The 14,629-nt window shown below is 40.0% G+C and overlaps 1 protein-coding gene across 1 annotated transcript; it reads right to left on the bottom strand.

Moving 5' to 3' along the window:
* Positions 1-249: 249 nt before the first annotated feature.
* Positions 250-6,398, bottom strand: LOC108994409 (ubiquitin-like modifier-activating enzyme 5). Its single transcript, XM_018969615.2, has 14 exons — positions 6,166-6,398; positions 5,583-5,651; positions 5,369-5,482; positions 4,725-4,853; positions 4,079-4,147; positions 3,305-3,457; positions 3,163-3,199; positions 2,629-2,711; positions 2,291-2,365; positions 2,100-2,174; positions 1,883-1,969; positions 1,638-1,753; positions 1,338-1,384; positions 250-806 (listed from the first exon to the last, which is right to left on the bottom strand). The coding sequence occupies exons 1-14, from the start codon at positions 6,253-6,255 to the stop codon at positions 667-669; spliced, it is 1,284 nt and encodes a 427-aa protein (XP_018825160.1). The 5' UTR covers positions 6,256-6,398; the 3' UTR covers positions 250-666.
* Between the last annotated feature and the right edge of the window lie 8,231 nt (positions 6,399-14,629).

The raw sequence follows: 14,629 nt of genomic DNA, 5'->3' as shown, positions 1-14,629 counted from the left end.
TATGGGCAATTGCATACTTAGTAAGGAATTTGTATCGATCTATGAGTGGCATGAAGCATGGAGGTCTTGTTAATTTAGCCTTCTAGACTATATTTGTTCATTGATTATTGAGATACATTGAACTTCCTGCAACTGCTTTCCCTTCTGCTTCCACTTCTCATAGTTAAGCTGGTTACTAGATCTGGCTCGTCTTTCTTGCAGGCAGGTGTCTCAGAAGCTATATATTTTGTGAAGCAAGAGGCTTAGTGATTCAGGCATTGCATATTCTATTGCATCTCACAAAACTACTATCAATGGCCGGTGTAAATGTAAGCCTCATAATTTGATGTCTAAATGTGCTCTATAGCTTGGGGATATATGGCTGTGCCTAAGCCAAGGCTTCTAATGTGCGACTCTTCTAAATTGAAGATCTGGAAATACCAAACAACTACAGATGAATGAAATTATAAAAAGTTTGAAGAGCCCTTCTCCCCCATTCCCTCTCTCTATGGAGAAATGATAAATTAACAATCACAAATCATCATGCTCTCCAACAATATGGTAAGAGTTTCAGTACCATTTCTTGCCGGATAGCCCCTGAAAGGGTATTGTTAGGATGGAGGTATCGATATCATTGACTTGCTAAAGGAATTAGCTTTCTGTGTAGGGAGGAACTGTTGGTGGACATCAATTAGAGTTTAGAGCATCAAGTTGCCTCCGTAGATCTTCTAGATCATCGATAGAAGTAAGTGGTGGTTCAGAACCTGGAAGTTTTTGAGGCTCGTCTGCACTTGGGAGCTCGCGAACAAGACCTTCTGGAAGAGCATCTGAAGGGAAAGGCAACATCAGAGAAAATAATTGACAAACAAAAACCCATATGCTTTAGCATGACAAATATTTGAACCCTGCTACAATTTCTAGGACCAAGGTCTTTCTCAAGCCCTCCCCTTTTTTCTTTCATGTCTATGAACCAACAAAAGAATAGAATCAAACTAGAGGGATGAAAGTAAAATGAAAAGTCAGCAGACAAATGCTAGTGGATTGTCAGCAGTGGACTGAATTCCCCACATCAGGGATCAAATCCTTAAACCAAACTAGGGGACCAATATGGAAAGTGTTTTGGGCATTGAGTGGTATGTAAATCCACAGAATCCATGAAACAATGCCATTTTGGTGCCTGCTTTTCTGACACTAGCGCACAACATGGCCCCTCAAACAACAAGTAAATAGAACCATAAAAAGAAAGGAGCGCCTACTTTAATTAAACACCACAAGAAAAAGGGCCATTTGCAATAGAAACTAAGCAAACATGGACCGCAGGATATCTCAATAAGCTAAAGCATGAAATGATGAATTACCAGTACTAGCTGCACCCATGCTATCCAGCTCATTATCATCGACAACACTGAAAACTCAAACAAAGAAAAGATATCACTAACCTTGACAGCTTAGCTTCAACAAAGTAATGTAATTCATACAAGCTTATGGAGCTATTAATATGCTTTTGACCCCAATAATAATCAGGATCAACAGTTGAAAGTTAGATCAGGGCATCGATCTTTTCCTCTAAAAACCATGTAACTCGGGGGGCTCAAACACCATGGGACATTTCTTGATCAATAATTAAAAGAAAAGAAAGCTAAATTCAAGAGAAGCACCTTATGTGCCATTCATTGTCAGCATGAAGCGAGACTTCTGTGGCAGATAAGTCTTCAGCTTCCATCTTTGCCTTGAGTGCAGCATCCCTGGCTGGCTTAGCCAAGAAATACTCCTCCTGCAAACAAAATATATAATTCCCACCACAGTAGTTAAATGAATAACCTGATGTGTATATTTCAATAAATGAACTTCGGTTCAAATAAATGAACTTGGGTGAACCAAGGCTTCAATCAAAGCATGTTACCTGTCGTTCTAGACAAGCTGCATTTGAACACTGAGGGTTCGGTTTCATTTCCATGGTCGGGAAAAAGTCTTTAAGAGAGTTATATCCCTGCAAGCAAGCCAATGCAAGGTGAGATCAGTATGTCAGTTGGTATTCCAACAAAATAGGAGGTAACCTAGAGTAGCCTTGCAATCTGCTAATCGGTATATATTGAGAAAGAGAGAATGCAAAGAGTTACCAAGTACGGGGAAACATGTCCAAACTTAAGCAAGAATTTAAGTGTGTTCTGGACAAGAAGCCCAGCAACAACTCCCTACAAAACCAAATAAACTTTGCCAATAATGGAAATGCAGCAGTTACAATGATAATAATGTACACAGCAAAAAACACTACTCTTTTTTTTTTACAAGTACTATGGAGAACTCGTACCATGGTGGTAGGTAAAGAGGCAGCACAAACCCCTTCACGCTTTAGTGTCCGTTCATCTATTCCTGATGCCACAATCTACAGCAAAAAGGAAAAAATAAAAATCCAAGTTCCACGTTTCCATTTATAGTGGATTTTTCAGATTGAGAGTTAGAAAAGTAAGATGATCATGAAGATTAAAAAAATATAACCCTTGGATGTAAAAGTCGCCAATTCTTTTGAAAAAAAGATTTAAAAAAAAATCAAAATACATTTAACTTGAAATACAGTATATAACAGCATCAGAGATGGTAAATTAAGAAGGCACCATCATCCAAATTTGGATATATGAAAGTTCATACCAGAGGAGGTGCACATGCAAAACAGGCAGTTTCACCAGGTATCAACAACTGAATATGACCAGAAACAGCGTCCTCAGATACACCTGTGCAAATTTAAGTATTCAAGTAAATTTCCTTGTAAAGTGCATCAATGTACATCTACATATATAAAACTTGCGGTAGCCCAAACCTTAAACTTTGAAATTATATATTCCATAATAACATTGATGTTAGACACAAAGTTTTACATCTAAAAGATGTGGGCATATGCTTGTCCGTATTTGTAATACATTGACAATTAACACCTGCAAATATCTAGATATGGATCTTGACCATCACTAAACATGGAATGGCACAAGCTGATGACTAGGATATAATATTTTTACCCAGGAAAATGCCTGCCATAGAGTACTGAAATGTAAGCGTAAGATGTATCCGCAACAAAGTTTTTCACATTATCTTTCTCACAAATATTTATAAGTACATAATTCAAAATTTTAGGCAGTTCTGATGACCACTAATGAAAGATAAAAATACAGGAACTCTTGTACTTACCAGACTCCATCCACGTCTGATTCAGTTCATTGCAAGCCTGTATAACCATTTATGAAGTTAGATATGAAATGAGAGAGAGAGAGATGGATGTATGACCTTGTATTTCAAACAATAATAAGACCCACTGTTAAAGTTAAATTACCTGGTTGACAGCCATCCTTGCTTCATAATTATCCACGCAGCTTAAGACCAGATCCACTCCACTACCTTCTTTCCTTGGGCAGAATGACTTATTTTTCAAACTTGACATAAACGTTTCAAAACCTTGCACCGTGGTGATGTTCAGTGTATAGCTCTAGACAAAATATGCACTGATAAGCGTGAAGGAAGCACATATAGAACAAGGTCAATGAGATTTAACCGCATCAACTACCAGAGTAGCCATAGAAAATCTGATCTAGTCTTATGATGCAATTCTTTGGTGAAAAAAACTTATCAAGTTCTGGGCTCTTATCCAAGCCAAATTCGACACTTTATTATAACAGCTCTGGTAAATTGAAAATCTCGTTTTATTGTTTTATATATCTGTATACTTATCCTATATAAGCATGGAAATGCCAACATACTCAGATTATGAGATTTTAGATTAGGAAATCTAGCCAAAGGAAAAACATTAAACAGCCTCAAATCAGAGGGTTTTACAAACTTAACAGGTTAAGGAAGGCCCACCGAAAATAGATGACTTCAAAGTCATGAGATCATGATAAAACTTCCATTATGAGGCTCTATTAGTTCAAATCCATTATTTCATCCAAGGATTTTTTGATAGGGAAAAGAACCCTCGGAAAAATGCTAGGAATGGTTAAAAGAAATATCAGCGAATAACTACAAAAAAATGCAGACATTGAAACCAAGATAATAGAAACCTCACTATGTAACGAAATCACAAGGCACAAAAATTTCGTAAAGCATTTACCTCCAGCACAACATCAGGATTTATGTCTGAGAGAGTTTGGACAGCGGCGTCTGTCTTTGTCATACCAACCTGAAAAGTCAAATCACATTACATCCATTATTAGCATGATTTTCTTATTTAAAAAAAAAAAATTATTAGCATGATTTTTTATTTTTTTTTTTAACTTGCTTATGCTAGAGAGAAAATTATCTATGGTCTGCAAAACAGTTAGGAAGATTGTTATTATTTACTTGTAATGGCAATCCATAAATATATAAGTTTTTTTCATCTTCATAATTAATAGATTTATAAAAGATCATATGGATATATATTTTCTTTATTTTCTTTTTTATTTAGTAATGAATATATTTCAAAATATTTTTTTTTCATAATGAATGAATCGTTTTTTTCATATGAATCACATTTGTTTAAATCTTTATTTTTAGTCATACGACATTGACGATAAAAATTGGCACTAAATTTCAAAAGCTATTATCTAAAAATAACACTTAATTCTGAAGCATATAATATCGAATAAAGCAGAAAGCATATGGTATTATCCAAAAATCATCAAAGCTTAATTTTTAAAGCATATACAATCCAAAAATGAGGAAAATATATGATGAAAACTTAAAGTATGAATCAAGAATGAGAATAATGTGAATACCTGATCTGGACGAAAGAATAACCTATTCATGTTTGCTAACTCCACTTTGTCATAATCATATAATAAAAGTCGACCTATACCACACCTTGTCAACATCTCAGCAGCAACACTTCCGACGCCACCTATTCCCTGTGACCTCATGAGAATGACCGACATCAGAAAATCAGAACAACCCTACTACGTGCGTTGATTACATGTTACAAATAAATATATATATAAGTTGGGGAAATAGTGGAAGAAGGCTAAAAACAACTTGACTGAAACGGACTTAGTTTTCTTTTCTTTCTTTCTTTTTTCTAAGCCGAACTTCGGTTTTCTATTGCTACTCTAAAGCCGCCCACAAATCAGAGTGTATAACTTCCAAACAGTATGAACCAGTGGGGCATACTGAGTATTCAACCACACCGGCATTACTAGTAGTAGGCAAACAAAACCGGTAATTCATTCTTTCAACACAACCAGAAGTGATGGGTGTTTTGCGGTAGCAAAATAGCAACTTCTCTTCCCTAGGGAATAATGACGAACAAACCCACACATCAATTCGCAACCGCAAACATATGTATACCATAAAAATGTGTTCTTGTGCAACAGGCTACTATTCTATAGAAATTAAAGAAATACTGAAGGATAAGATAAATACAGACAACTATGGCAACTGAGAACTCCCGTATTCTTTCATAGTTCTCCACAATTCCCATCCTCTGAAGTGCCATTAGCCTACTATAAGGATTGCTATCCACCACCTCTGCACTCATATCCTGCCACCACAGCAATTAATGTGTAAATCACTGATTTTATCAGAAAGAGTATGCACAGCGCAAAAATGAGGTACAAACTTTTAATATACGCGATGGTTACCTGAACTTTCAAACGCCGAACGGGTCCTGACATTTCTAGACTTGTGAGATGTTCTACTCGTAATCGTAGCTACAAAACACATCCACAGAACTCGCAAGTCACAACCATGAATCAGAATATCTCAAAAAAACCAATATGATTAAATATAATTCATATTGTTGCTAAAACTTCAATTTTCCATCTTTTTGAACCCCAAGGAAGCCCAAAAAATACATCAGTTATTTAACCTATCAACAAAAGTCAATATGCATAAAACATTAGCTTGAACTCTCCTGTCGCATAATTTCCACCAAAAACAGAAAAAAAAAATGCGGTATCATTTCTGCATTTTGATAAATTAAAACAAAATTTACAGTAAAGCTACACGGCGTATCCGAATGGTATCATTACCGATCAGAAGATAGATTTTTACGTCAACAAAACTACACTGCGAGCCCGAATTCGACCCAATTCAAGTGGTCCAAGTGAATACATGACATCAAGAATTCAAGCTAAGGTCCGCAAATTTAAACATAATTCTCATACAAATACATAAAGAAATATATAACTAACTATATGCCATAGGTATATGAAATGGAAATACCTTATCAATTGAAGCACGATGAGAAGGATCGGGAAGCGATTGATTCAGAGATTCGAGATCATGCAGCAACTCTTTCAGTTCTGCCTCCATTGCACCCCCTCTCTCTCTCTCTCTCTCTCTCTCTCTCTCTCCTCTCTGCGTGTGTGAGATGTCTCTGCGACTGCTTCCCCTCTTAGTTTCGTTCCCCTTGCTTGCACTTTTTGTTGTGGAAATTGCTAAATTGAAAAGAAAACGGAAATGCTTTACAGAAAATCAGAGCTTGGTTCTTTTCGCGTTTGTTTGGGCTTTAAAATATTGTAAGACCCAATATATTGATTCCTATCTGGGCTAGGCTCGCAGCTTTTGAGCAAAGTTTGGAGGCTAGGGTCCACCATAAATTGGGCTCTAATATTGGGCCCCACATCTTAATATCTGTACTGTGATAGCCCATTTGTATTGGATTAGGAATCATGGGCTAGGCTCACAGCTATTGGGTAAAGTTTGGAGGCTAAGGCCCACCATAAACTGGGCTCTATTATTGGGCCCTATATCTTAATATCTATGCACTGTAACAGCCCATTTGTATCAGATTTCTGATTTCTCAAACATCTCACTCAGTTTATATGTCATGATCTGATTTGTAAGATAAAGAGATTTGTTAGATATAAGCGGTTTGATGCACCAAACTGCATACCATCACTCACATAACTTTTTTCATTGAATAAATAAATAAAAGAAAAAAAAAATTGAGAGAAGAAAGCTTTACATTTAACATCAATATGCGATTTGATATGCAAAATCGCTTGCAATAAGACTTTTTCTAAGATAAATAATATAAATAAATTATGTATTATCCGCATCGATTTCCAAATTATATACTTCTACATGGTGAATTGCCTCTCTAGAGAGAACAAGTATACAAGAATAAACAAATAGGAATCTTTACCATTTGGATGCTCATAATACATGATATTTATCACTTAAAAAACTATTTTACTAGATATTTATCTTTGAAAATCTATGATACTAGATATTTATTATTCTATTATTGATATAGACTCTGTCACTCTGCAAGTTGGTGGAGATTCTTGTTTCAACGTCATTAAAGTAAAAAAATAAATAATTAATTAATTAATAATTATTTATTTTTAAAGTATAAATGATGTGATATTCTGGTTCTCTGCATAATATAATGCCATTAAATTGTTTACGTAACCACTTGTTAGCATAAGTCTAACATAAGACATGAAAGATGAGTAAAATTAAATAAATGAAAGGAGGGAAGAAATGGTAACGAATTATTTAAGAGAAGGGTCGCATCTTACAAATAAAATAAAATAAAAGAGAAAACCAATATAGTCTTATCTTTTCTGTATTTGGTCATTCATTTGAGAAAGAATGAATTATCATCATATTTAATTGCATGGCTGATTAATTGTTAGTTAAACTTCCTTTTCATTACCCCCCCTTTCTTACTTTTCTTTTTTTTTCGCTTTCTACATAAGCGATTAACTCGTCTTCAAATTAAATCACGTGGAACCCACAAAAATAAAGATAATTCAGATGATATAAACAAATTAAATAATAGATAAATAATATTTGTAAATTATACAGTGAGCAAACACCGCATAATTCTTTTTAAAAAAATGAATAAAAATAAGACGCACGTGACAAAAAAACTAATTTTTTTAATAATAAATTTTATTTTTTCAAAATGAATGTGTGATGTTTACGCACTCTACAATTATACATAGCTTACTCTAAATAATATAATTATAACTTGCTCGATAGAGTTCAATGCTTTAGCAATATATATATCTACTACTATTATATAAGCGACTATATGCTTATGAGAAGTAGATTTTAGGGAATCTTTGCTTTCCATTTCTATCCCTGAATGTTTCTCTTATTTACTTTTGTACCCTTGTTTGTTGATTTGTCTTCCTGTTTCTATACCGTTGTGTCTTCCATTTTTACATTCCTGCCCTTGTTTGATTTCATGTGTACATTTTTGCCCTTGCTTGGTTGATTTTCACTTTCCTTATTTGTCCTTCTGTTTGCTACCTTTGTACATTTTTTCCCCTGTTCTGTTTTGATTTTTTACATTCGTGCCCTTGTTTGATTGCATCCGTATGTTTTCCCCTGCTTTTTAATTTTGAATTTGTTTCTTTTACGTTTCACTTGTTCCTGACAGTATGTAGCTTCTATTCTCGTTGTTGGGCTTTTATTTTTTGTTTCATTGAGACTGAAATTGGTTTATGTTGCATTTAGTTTTACACTTTTGGTTTTTGCACAGTGCATTGGTGTGATGTGTTAAGGACGTGTCCCAACACCAATTATAATCGTTAAGCTGCAAATTGTTAAATGGGCAGCACGGTGTGCGTGTGACACCTCTGATACTTAAATTAGCAATAAGCAAGAGATAAGAACTCAAGAATTTTCAATCAGATCATTCAAACGTTACTTATTGCCCCCATATATAGGCATGATGAATATTATATGAGTATTATAAACTGATTGACTTTGCACAATGTTTAGCCATTAAAAAGTTTATCCCTGATGTATCGGAGTTGTCTAATCACCACGTCATCCATACCAAACGACGTATGTTATTAAGTTGTTTTATAAAAACTCTCAGGCGTGAAACGACGTCGTTTTGTCGATGTTGGTTCATGCCTGTGTTTTTTTTATATATAAATATAAATACATATATAATTATTTATTATATATAATATATGCGGGGCGGGGAAAACCCGGAGCAAGGCTGGGCCCCCTCCATCCCCCGACCCCCACATCTGCGGCAAGGAGCCTCACCCCGTCCATGGGGGACGGGGTGGACGGGGGCGGGGCAACGGGTGTGGAGCCTCGCTACCCACCCCTATTAGATGTTTCTAATTTTAGATTGTTTCGGGAATGATGCTAGACAATATATGATACTTTTTATTAATCTTTGGCTATTAAATGTAATGACTATTGATTTTGGCATTTTTTTTGGACTTGTTAGAATGGATTATTTTCAATGCATAGCATTCTAGGATTTCAAATGATAGAATTTAGTTTTTATTCTAGAAGATAAGATTATTATTCCCTCATCTACGTTCCACAAGTAAACATAGTTAGTTTTTTACATTTGGGTGTCACATTTTCATTCTTTTGAATTAATTGTTTTGAATTAAAGACTTTTGGCCAAGAAAGAAAAAACATATTTTTGAATGCTACTCTTCACTCACCTTATTCATTAACCCATTTCTATATAATTGAACCAATTTTTGAGTTTTATAACAAGTGTTAACGTCGTTTTTCGCACGCATTTGAGTCAGGTTCCAGCAACTTAGATCTTCAAGACTTGGGCCAGCAAAAGTAAAGAAAAAAGCAGTTGGGAGAGGGCGACCTTGGGGCCAAGAAGTCTCCGATGTCAATGTCAGTAAATTATATTGGAAGTTTGTAAATAAGTGAAAGAGTCTATAGAGATCAGAGATAATTTTTCGTACCTGAAATTTGTTATTTATACCAAGAGTCTGGGGGGACAGATCGTGTCTTTCCCCATGGAGTCTGTGTCCTTCGTACAATTATTTTTGTCAAATTTCTTTAATGTGGCGTGGCTCTATGACAAAGTCATTAATGTCGCGTGTAACTCGGGCAGTGGTACCACTAATGTGGCGTGGTTTTCCTATTTGCCTCATCCCGCTGGTGTCTTTGGTGGTCCATTGATGCCTTCCCTGTCAAATGATCAAGGGTCCCCCGTATTTTCTGCCCATTACGGGAACAAGCACTCAAGAGCTGGACATTATTCGGAGGGTCTTCAGGTTAGCGAGTCACATCCTCTGCAACACGTTCCCTCGTGTAGGTAACGTCCAAAGGAGCCTACCCATGGGCTGAGTCGAAGATTCTACTCGTTCTGAGCTAAGCCTTTGGTTTGTTCCCTTAGTTTCCCTTCTCAAACCCACTTAGACAAAGGGGGGAAAATCCTCTTACACTAAATTTTTATGCTACTCTACATTATCCTTTTCCAACCACATTTTATTTATTGTATATAAATGTTATTTCCAACATTTTTTCACACAACTAGGAAAATGTGCCTTGCACATTGCCCCATTAACTAATATAAATATATATATATATATATATATATATTCAGAGAGAACAAAAGAGATTGATAGGCCACCCACCATTCCACGCACGAAGAATGTTACACCACACATATATATAATATCAATATGTCTAACCCTAAGTGTCTATGTCAAATTTCAAGGCTTGTCTATCTCTAACTATCTTTACGTAAATTTTTCTACCATATTGTTGATGTCGTGTTTCGCAGCCCGAGCAACTTCACTGAGACTCAATTCGTCCACCTAGAACTATGAAGAAATCAGAGTTTCGGGGTGGTCGGGGACACCTCCAATGCCAAAGTTAGTATGCGATCTCCATATAAGGATTATGAACTCAAAGTATCAAGTGTCTGAGTCACTCTCCTCACTGAGGGAGGGGATATATATACCTGGTCAGGGGCAATCCTTGGGAAAGATATTGTGGATGTGTCGCTCCGTACTCGGGTCGTGTGTTCCTGTCAGCTCATAGATTTGTCAAACTTTATCGTGGTTACCATTGACAACCCAGGGGGCACAAGCTTCATTAAATGCGGTGTGACTCCCTGTCATGGCGTCCCCATTTACATCCTTCATTAAATGCAGTGTGGCCCCAGTCAGACGCATCCACTCCTAAGGTTTGTCTAGATGTCAGGGTTCAAGGACAGGAACTGTTCTTGACCTCGAGCGGTGGGGCTATCAGCCAGTAACGGCGTCAGACAATTCTGCCCTTCATCCTTTGACCAGCTTGTGTTGTCCGACTGCTTCTCCTCTAGGGCCTCCTAGGCTAACCCTGCATGGCCCACCCCTTGTCCTCAGGCCCTAGAACTACTCAAGTCTTGTGGGTTGGGCATGTTCATCCTGGCTCGACCCTAGGAATTACTCCCCTCACACTATCATCCGAATTTCGAGCACACACATATGGTGGGAATTCAAAACTTCCTTATTGCATCTTCCTCGGGCACGTATCTTGCGACCGTTCTCCCCCATCACTAACGCCTAAGGGCGTCTCGGCTTCCATTGTCTCTTCAACTTCTCGACAGTTGGATTTGATTGGGGCATCTTCCCAATTTTGCGTCGTGCATTGGCCCGTGCCTTCTACGTGCTCGACATGGACTTCCCACGTCATAGATGTTTGAGTAGATTCACACCAGTTGGGTTCTACTAGGCCACCTACCCACGTCATAGATGTTTGCATCACCTTGATTTCTGTGGCCCTTCCAACACCCGCCGATTGATTTGATCAGGGGGTCTCTCCACGTCTGTGTCGTGCATTGGTCCGTGCTCCCCATACGCTCGATGTGGCTTCCCATGTTTGTGCCGACTCGCGTCGGTTTTCCTTCATGAGGCCACTCGCATGCATCATCAGCGACGCCTCGATTTATGTGGCCTTGTTGCACGCCCAGCACTATATAAGGCCCCATCCCTTCTCATTTCCACCATTGTTGCCTCTCACTTTTATGAGTTCTTCATTGTCGCAGTCTCTCTTGTTCTTTGAGCTTTCAGTGCCCTTCTTCTTCACTTTCACCACCGTCTTCAACTGTTTCCATGGCCCTGGAAAGTTCTTCTAGTGCTAAGCCCCTATATTTCACCATGAGGAGTTGGGAGTCGTTGGGCTCCCCAGATGACTCTAGGCGTTCAGGACGAAGTACAGCATCCCCACATCGGCGGTTCTAGAGGTCCCAGGGCATAAAGTACCCACCGTGGACTCTAACGAAATGGTAACCCGTGTGGCACTCTACCCTATCATGTTCGTGAACGGGCTTCGCCACCCATTCTGCCGCCCCATTTGTGACATTCTCAACTTATTGGGGTTAGCCCCTATGCAACTCTATTCGAACGCCTGGCGACTCCTAGTGGCCAGTTGCATCATCTACCGGAGGATACTCATCTCCAGTCCTGAGGAGTACCCAGACCAGATGGCTCGGGAGTTCTTGTAGGTGTATCACGTGCTACGCCTTAACGGGAGTTTGTGTAGTTTACAGGCGCGCAAGGCCGGGAGGTGCATCGCCAGCCTTGAGTCGCAACACTTGCACATCAATGACTGGTCACGAAAGTTCTTCTTCATCTCAGGCTAAGGATGGGAGTACCCCGAAGGAGAGGAGGTCCACTAGGAGCGTCATGTTCAGGCCATTTGGTCGTACGTCCCTATCTCCAAGAGCCTGTCCATCGATCTGTTCAGGAAGGAAGAGGCCAGGCTAGCGACAGTGTTATCCTGGGTATCAGCCCACCCATAAACACGGTGTTGTACAACGACATAAGAAGTTACTTGATTACTTGACCGTTCTTGTATATGCTTGGTCGAGATTTCTTGATCGACTCCTAATCACCTTGGGGTCAGAAGCGTCACTCTAATCCTCTCAATGCTAGCAGCAGTGGGAAACAACCAAAGGTGGGTCACGACGAAGCTGTTGGGGTTCCCTAAAGCGAGGTCGGGGGGTCCCAAAGCAGAGAGGGTGCTTCTCATAGTGAATCCATAGGGACCAGACCCCCTTCTCCCCACAGGGGGTCGAGAAACAATATATGGGGGTCCCAACGCATGCAACCCAAGCGCCCAGAGATCCCAGTTCCCCCTACCTGGGGAACTACTTCTTTCCCGGGGGGTAACGCTCGACCTTCACATCGTCTTCCGTTCCGCCAGAGTTCATCATCCAGGAGGAAGATGAAGACGTTCTCCAGGTCGCCTTCTTCAAGGCCTTCATCAAACCTTCCCCCCGGAGGGCTCCGGTTGTGGAGTCTCTTGTCTCATTTGAGGAGACACTCACGCAAAAGGTCGTTCTGCCTATTCCTCCATCGGCCACGATGGAGTCTTTAGCCTCTCCTTATGTCCCAAAGATCTTTGGTCAGGAAGATGCTGCTCTCTCCATTTCCCTAAGTGCTGGGGCAAAGACTCCCTCCTCCCCTGCAGTCTCGTGGCCCAATGATATGGAGGAGGCAGGCCCGAGCTCCCCCTTTATCATAGAGTTAAGTGACAATCGTGTGTCGATCCTATAGCCATCCACACGTTCCTCCCTGGATGTGGACTCCTATCTTACCTCTCCAAATGGGGCATCCTAGCAAACTCATTCGACGGGTGAGTTGGGCTTGGCCGAGGGGGAAGTTGCTTCTTCTCTCTTTTTTGTATTCTTGACTTCCTTCTATGATGTAACTCCGACTTTCATGTAGATACTGGGTTTCCTTTTTTTTTTTTTTTTTTTCTTTTTGCTTGTGTGCTTCCTTGTTCTTTCTTGTTTTTTTTTTTTTTTGTTCTTAGTCCAGAGACTCAAATCCGAGTCAAAGCACGAGACCCTTCCGGGTCTAGGCTTAACCCAGCGGCTAGTCTAACCCGGCCTTAACCCTGCAACGAGTCGAGGGACTTAACTTTGCTGGACACGAGGCTCAGCAAGTCTAGAGACTTGTATCCAAGTGGTCATGTGGGTAGAGCTCGGGATGCCCTGGGCCTAGCCTTAAACTCGTGGCCAGTCTAGGGACTCGGCTTTGCTAGACATGAGGCTTGGCAAGTCTAGAGACTTGTATCCGAGTGGCCATGTGGGCAACCCTGCAACAAGTTTAGGGACTCAACTTTGTTGGACACGAGGCTCGAAAAGTCTAGGGACTTATATCCAAAAATCCATTTGGGCAACCCCGCGGTGAGTCTAGAGATTCGACTTTGCTAGACATGAGGCTCAGCAAGTCTAGGGACTTGTATCCGAAAGGCTATGTGGGTAGAGCTCGTGATGCTCTAGGCCCGGCCTTAACCCTACGGCGAGTCTGAGATTCAGCTTTGTTGGGCACGAGACTCGGCAAGTTTATGAACTTGTATCCGAGAGGCCATGTGGGTAACCCCTCAGGGAGTCTTGAGACTCAACTTTGCTGGATACGAGGCTCGACAAGTCTACGAACTAGTATCCGAGAGGCCATGTGGTCAGAGCTTGAGATGCTCTGGGCCCGACCTTAACCCCGCGGCGAGTCTAGGGACTTGTATCCGAGTGCCCATGTGGGTAACCTCGCGGCGAATATAGGGACTCAGCTTTGCTGGACAAGAGACTCGGCAAGTCTAGGGACTTGTATCCGAGTACCCATGTGGGAAACCTCGCGGTGACTCTTGGGACTCAACTTTGCTGGACATGAGACTCAGAAAATCTAGGGACTTGTATCCGAATGCCCTTGTGGGCAACCCTGCAATGAGTCTTAGGACTTGGCTTTGCTAGACACGAGACTCAGCAAGTCTTGAGACTTGTATCCAAGAGGCCATGTGGGCAGGGCTTGAGATGATTTGGGCCTGGCCTTAACCTCGAAACAAGTCTAGGGACTCAGTTTTGTTGGACAGGACCCTCGGCAAGTCCAGGGACTTGTATCCGAGTGGCCATGTGGGCGATCCTGCGATGAATCTAAAAACTCAACTTTGTTGGACACGAGGC

The sequence above is a fragment of the Juglans regia genome, chromosome 9 (assembly GCF_001411555.2).
Source record: "Juglans regia cultivar Chandler chromosome 9, Walnut 2.0, whole genome shotgun sequence".
Taxonomy (NCBI): Eukaryota; Viridiplantae; Streptophyta; class Magnoliopsida; order Fagales; family Juglandaceae; genus Juglans; species Juglans regia.
This window is presented reverse-complemented; position numbering and strand designations above follow the sequence as displayed.

Bases quoted from the DNA above. Each gene is read 5' to 3' on its own strand.
- LOC108994409 (XM_018969615.2), bottom strand. From the start codon at position 6,255: ATGGAGGCAGAACTGAAAGAGTTGCTGCATGATCTCGAATCTCTGAAT. The intron at 3,200-3,304 runs GTAATTTAACTT...ATGGTTATACAG, and splicing joins CAAGGATGGCTGTCAACCAG to GCTTGCAATGAACTGAATCA. The intron at 2,175-2,290 runs GTACGAGTTCTC...TTGGTTTTGTAG, and splicing joins CCTCTTTACCTACCACCATG to GGAGTTGTTGCTGGGCTTCT.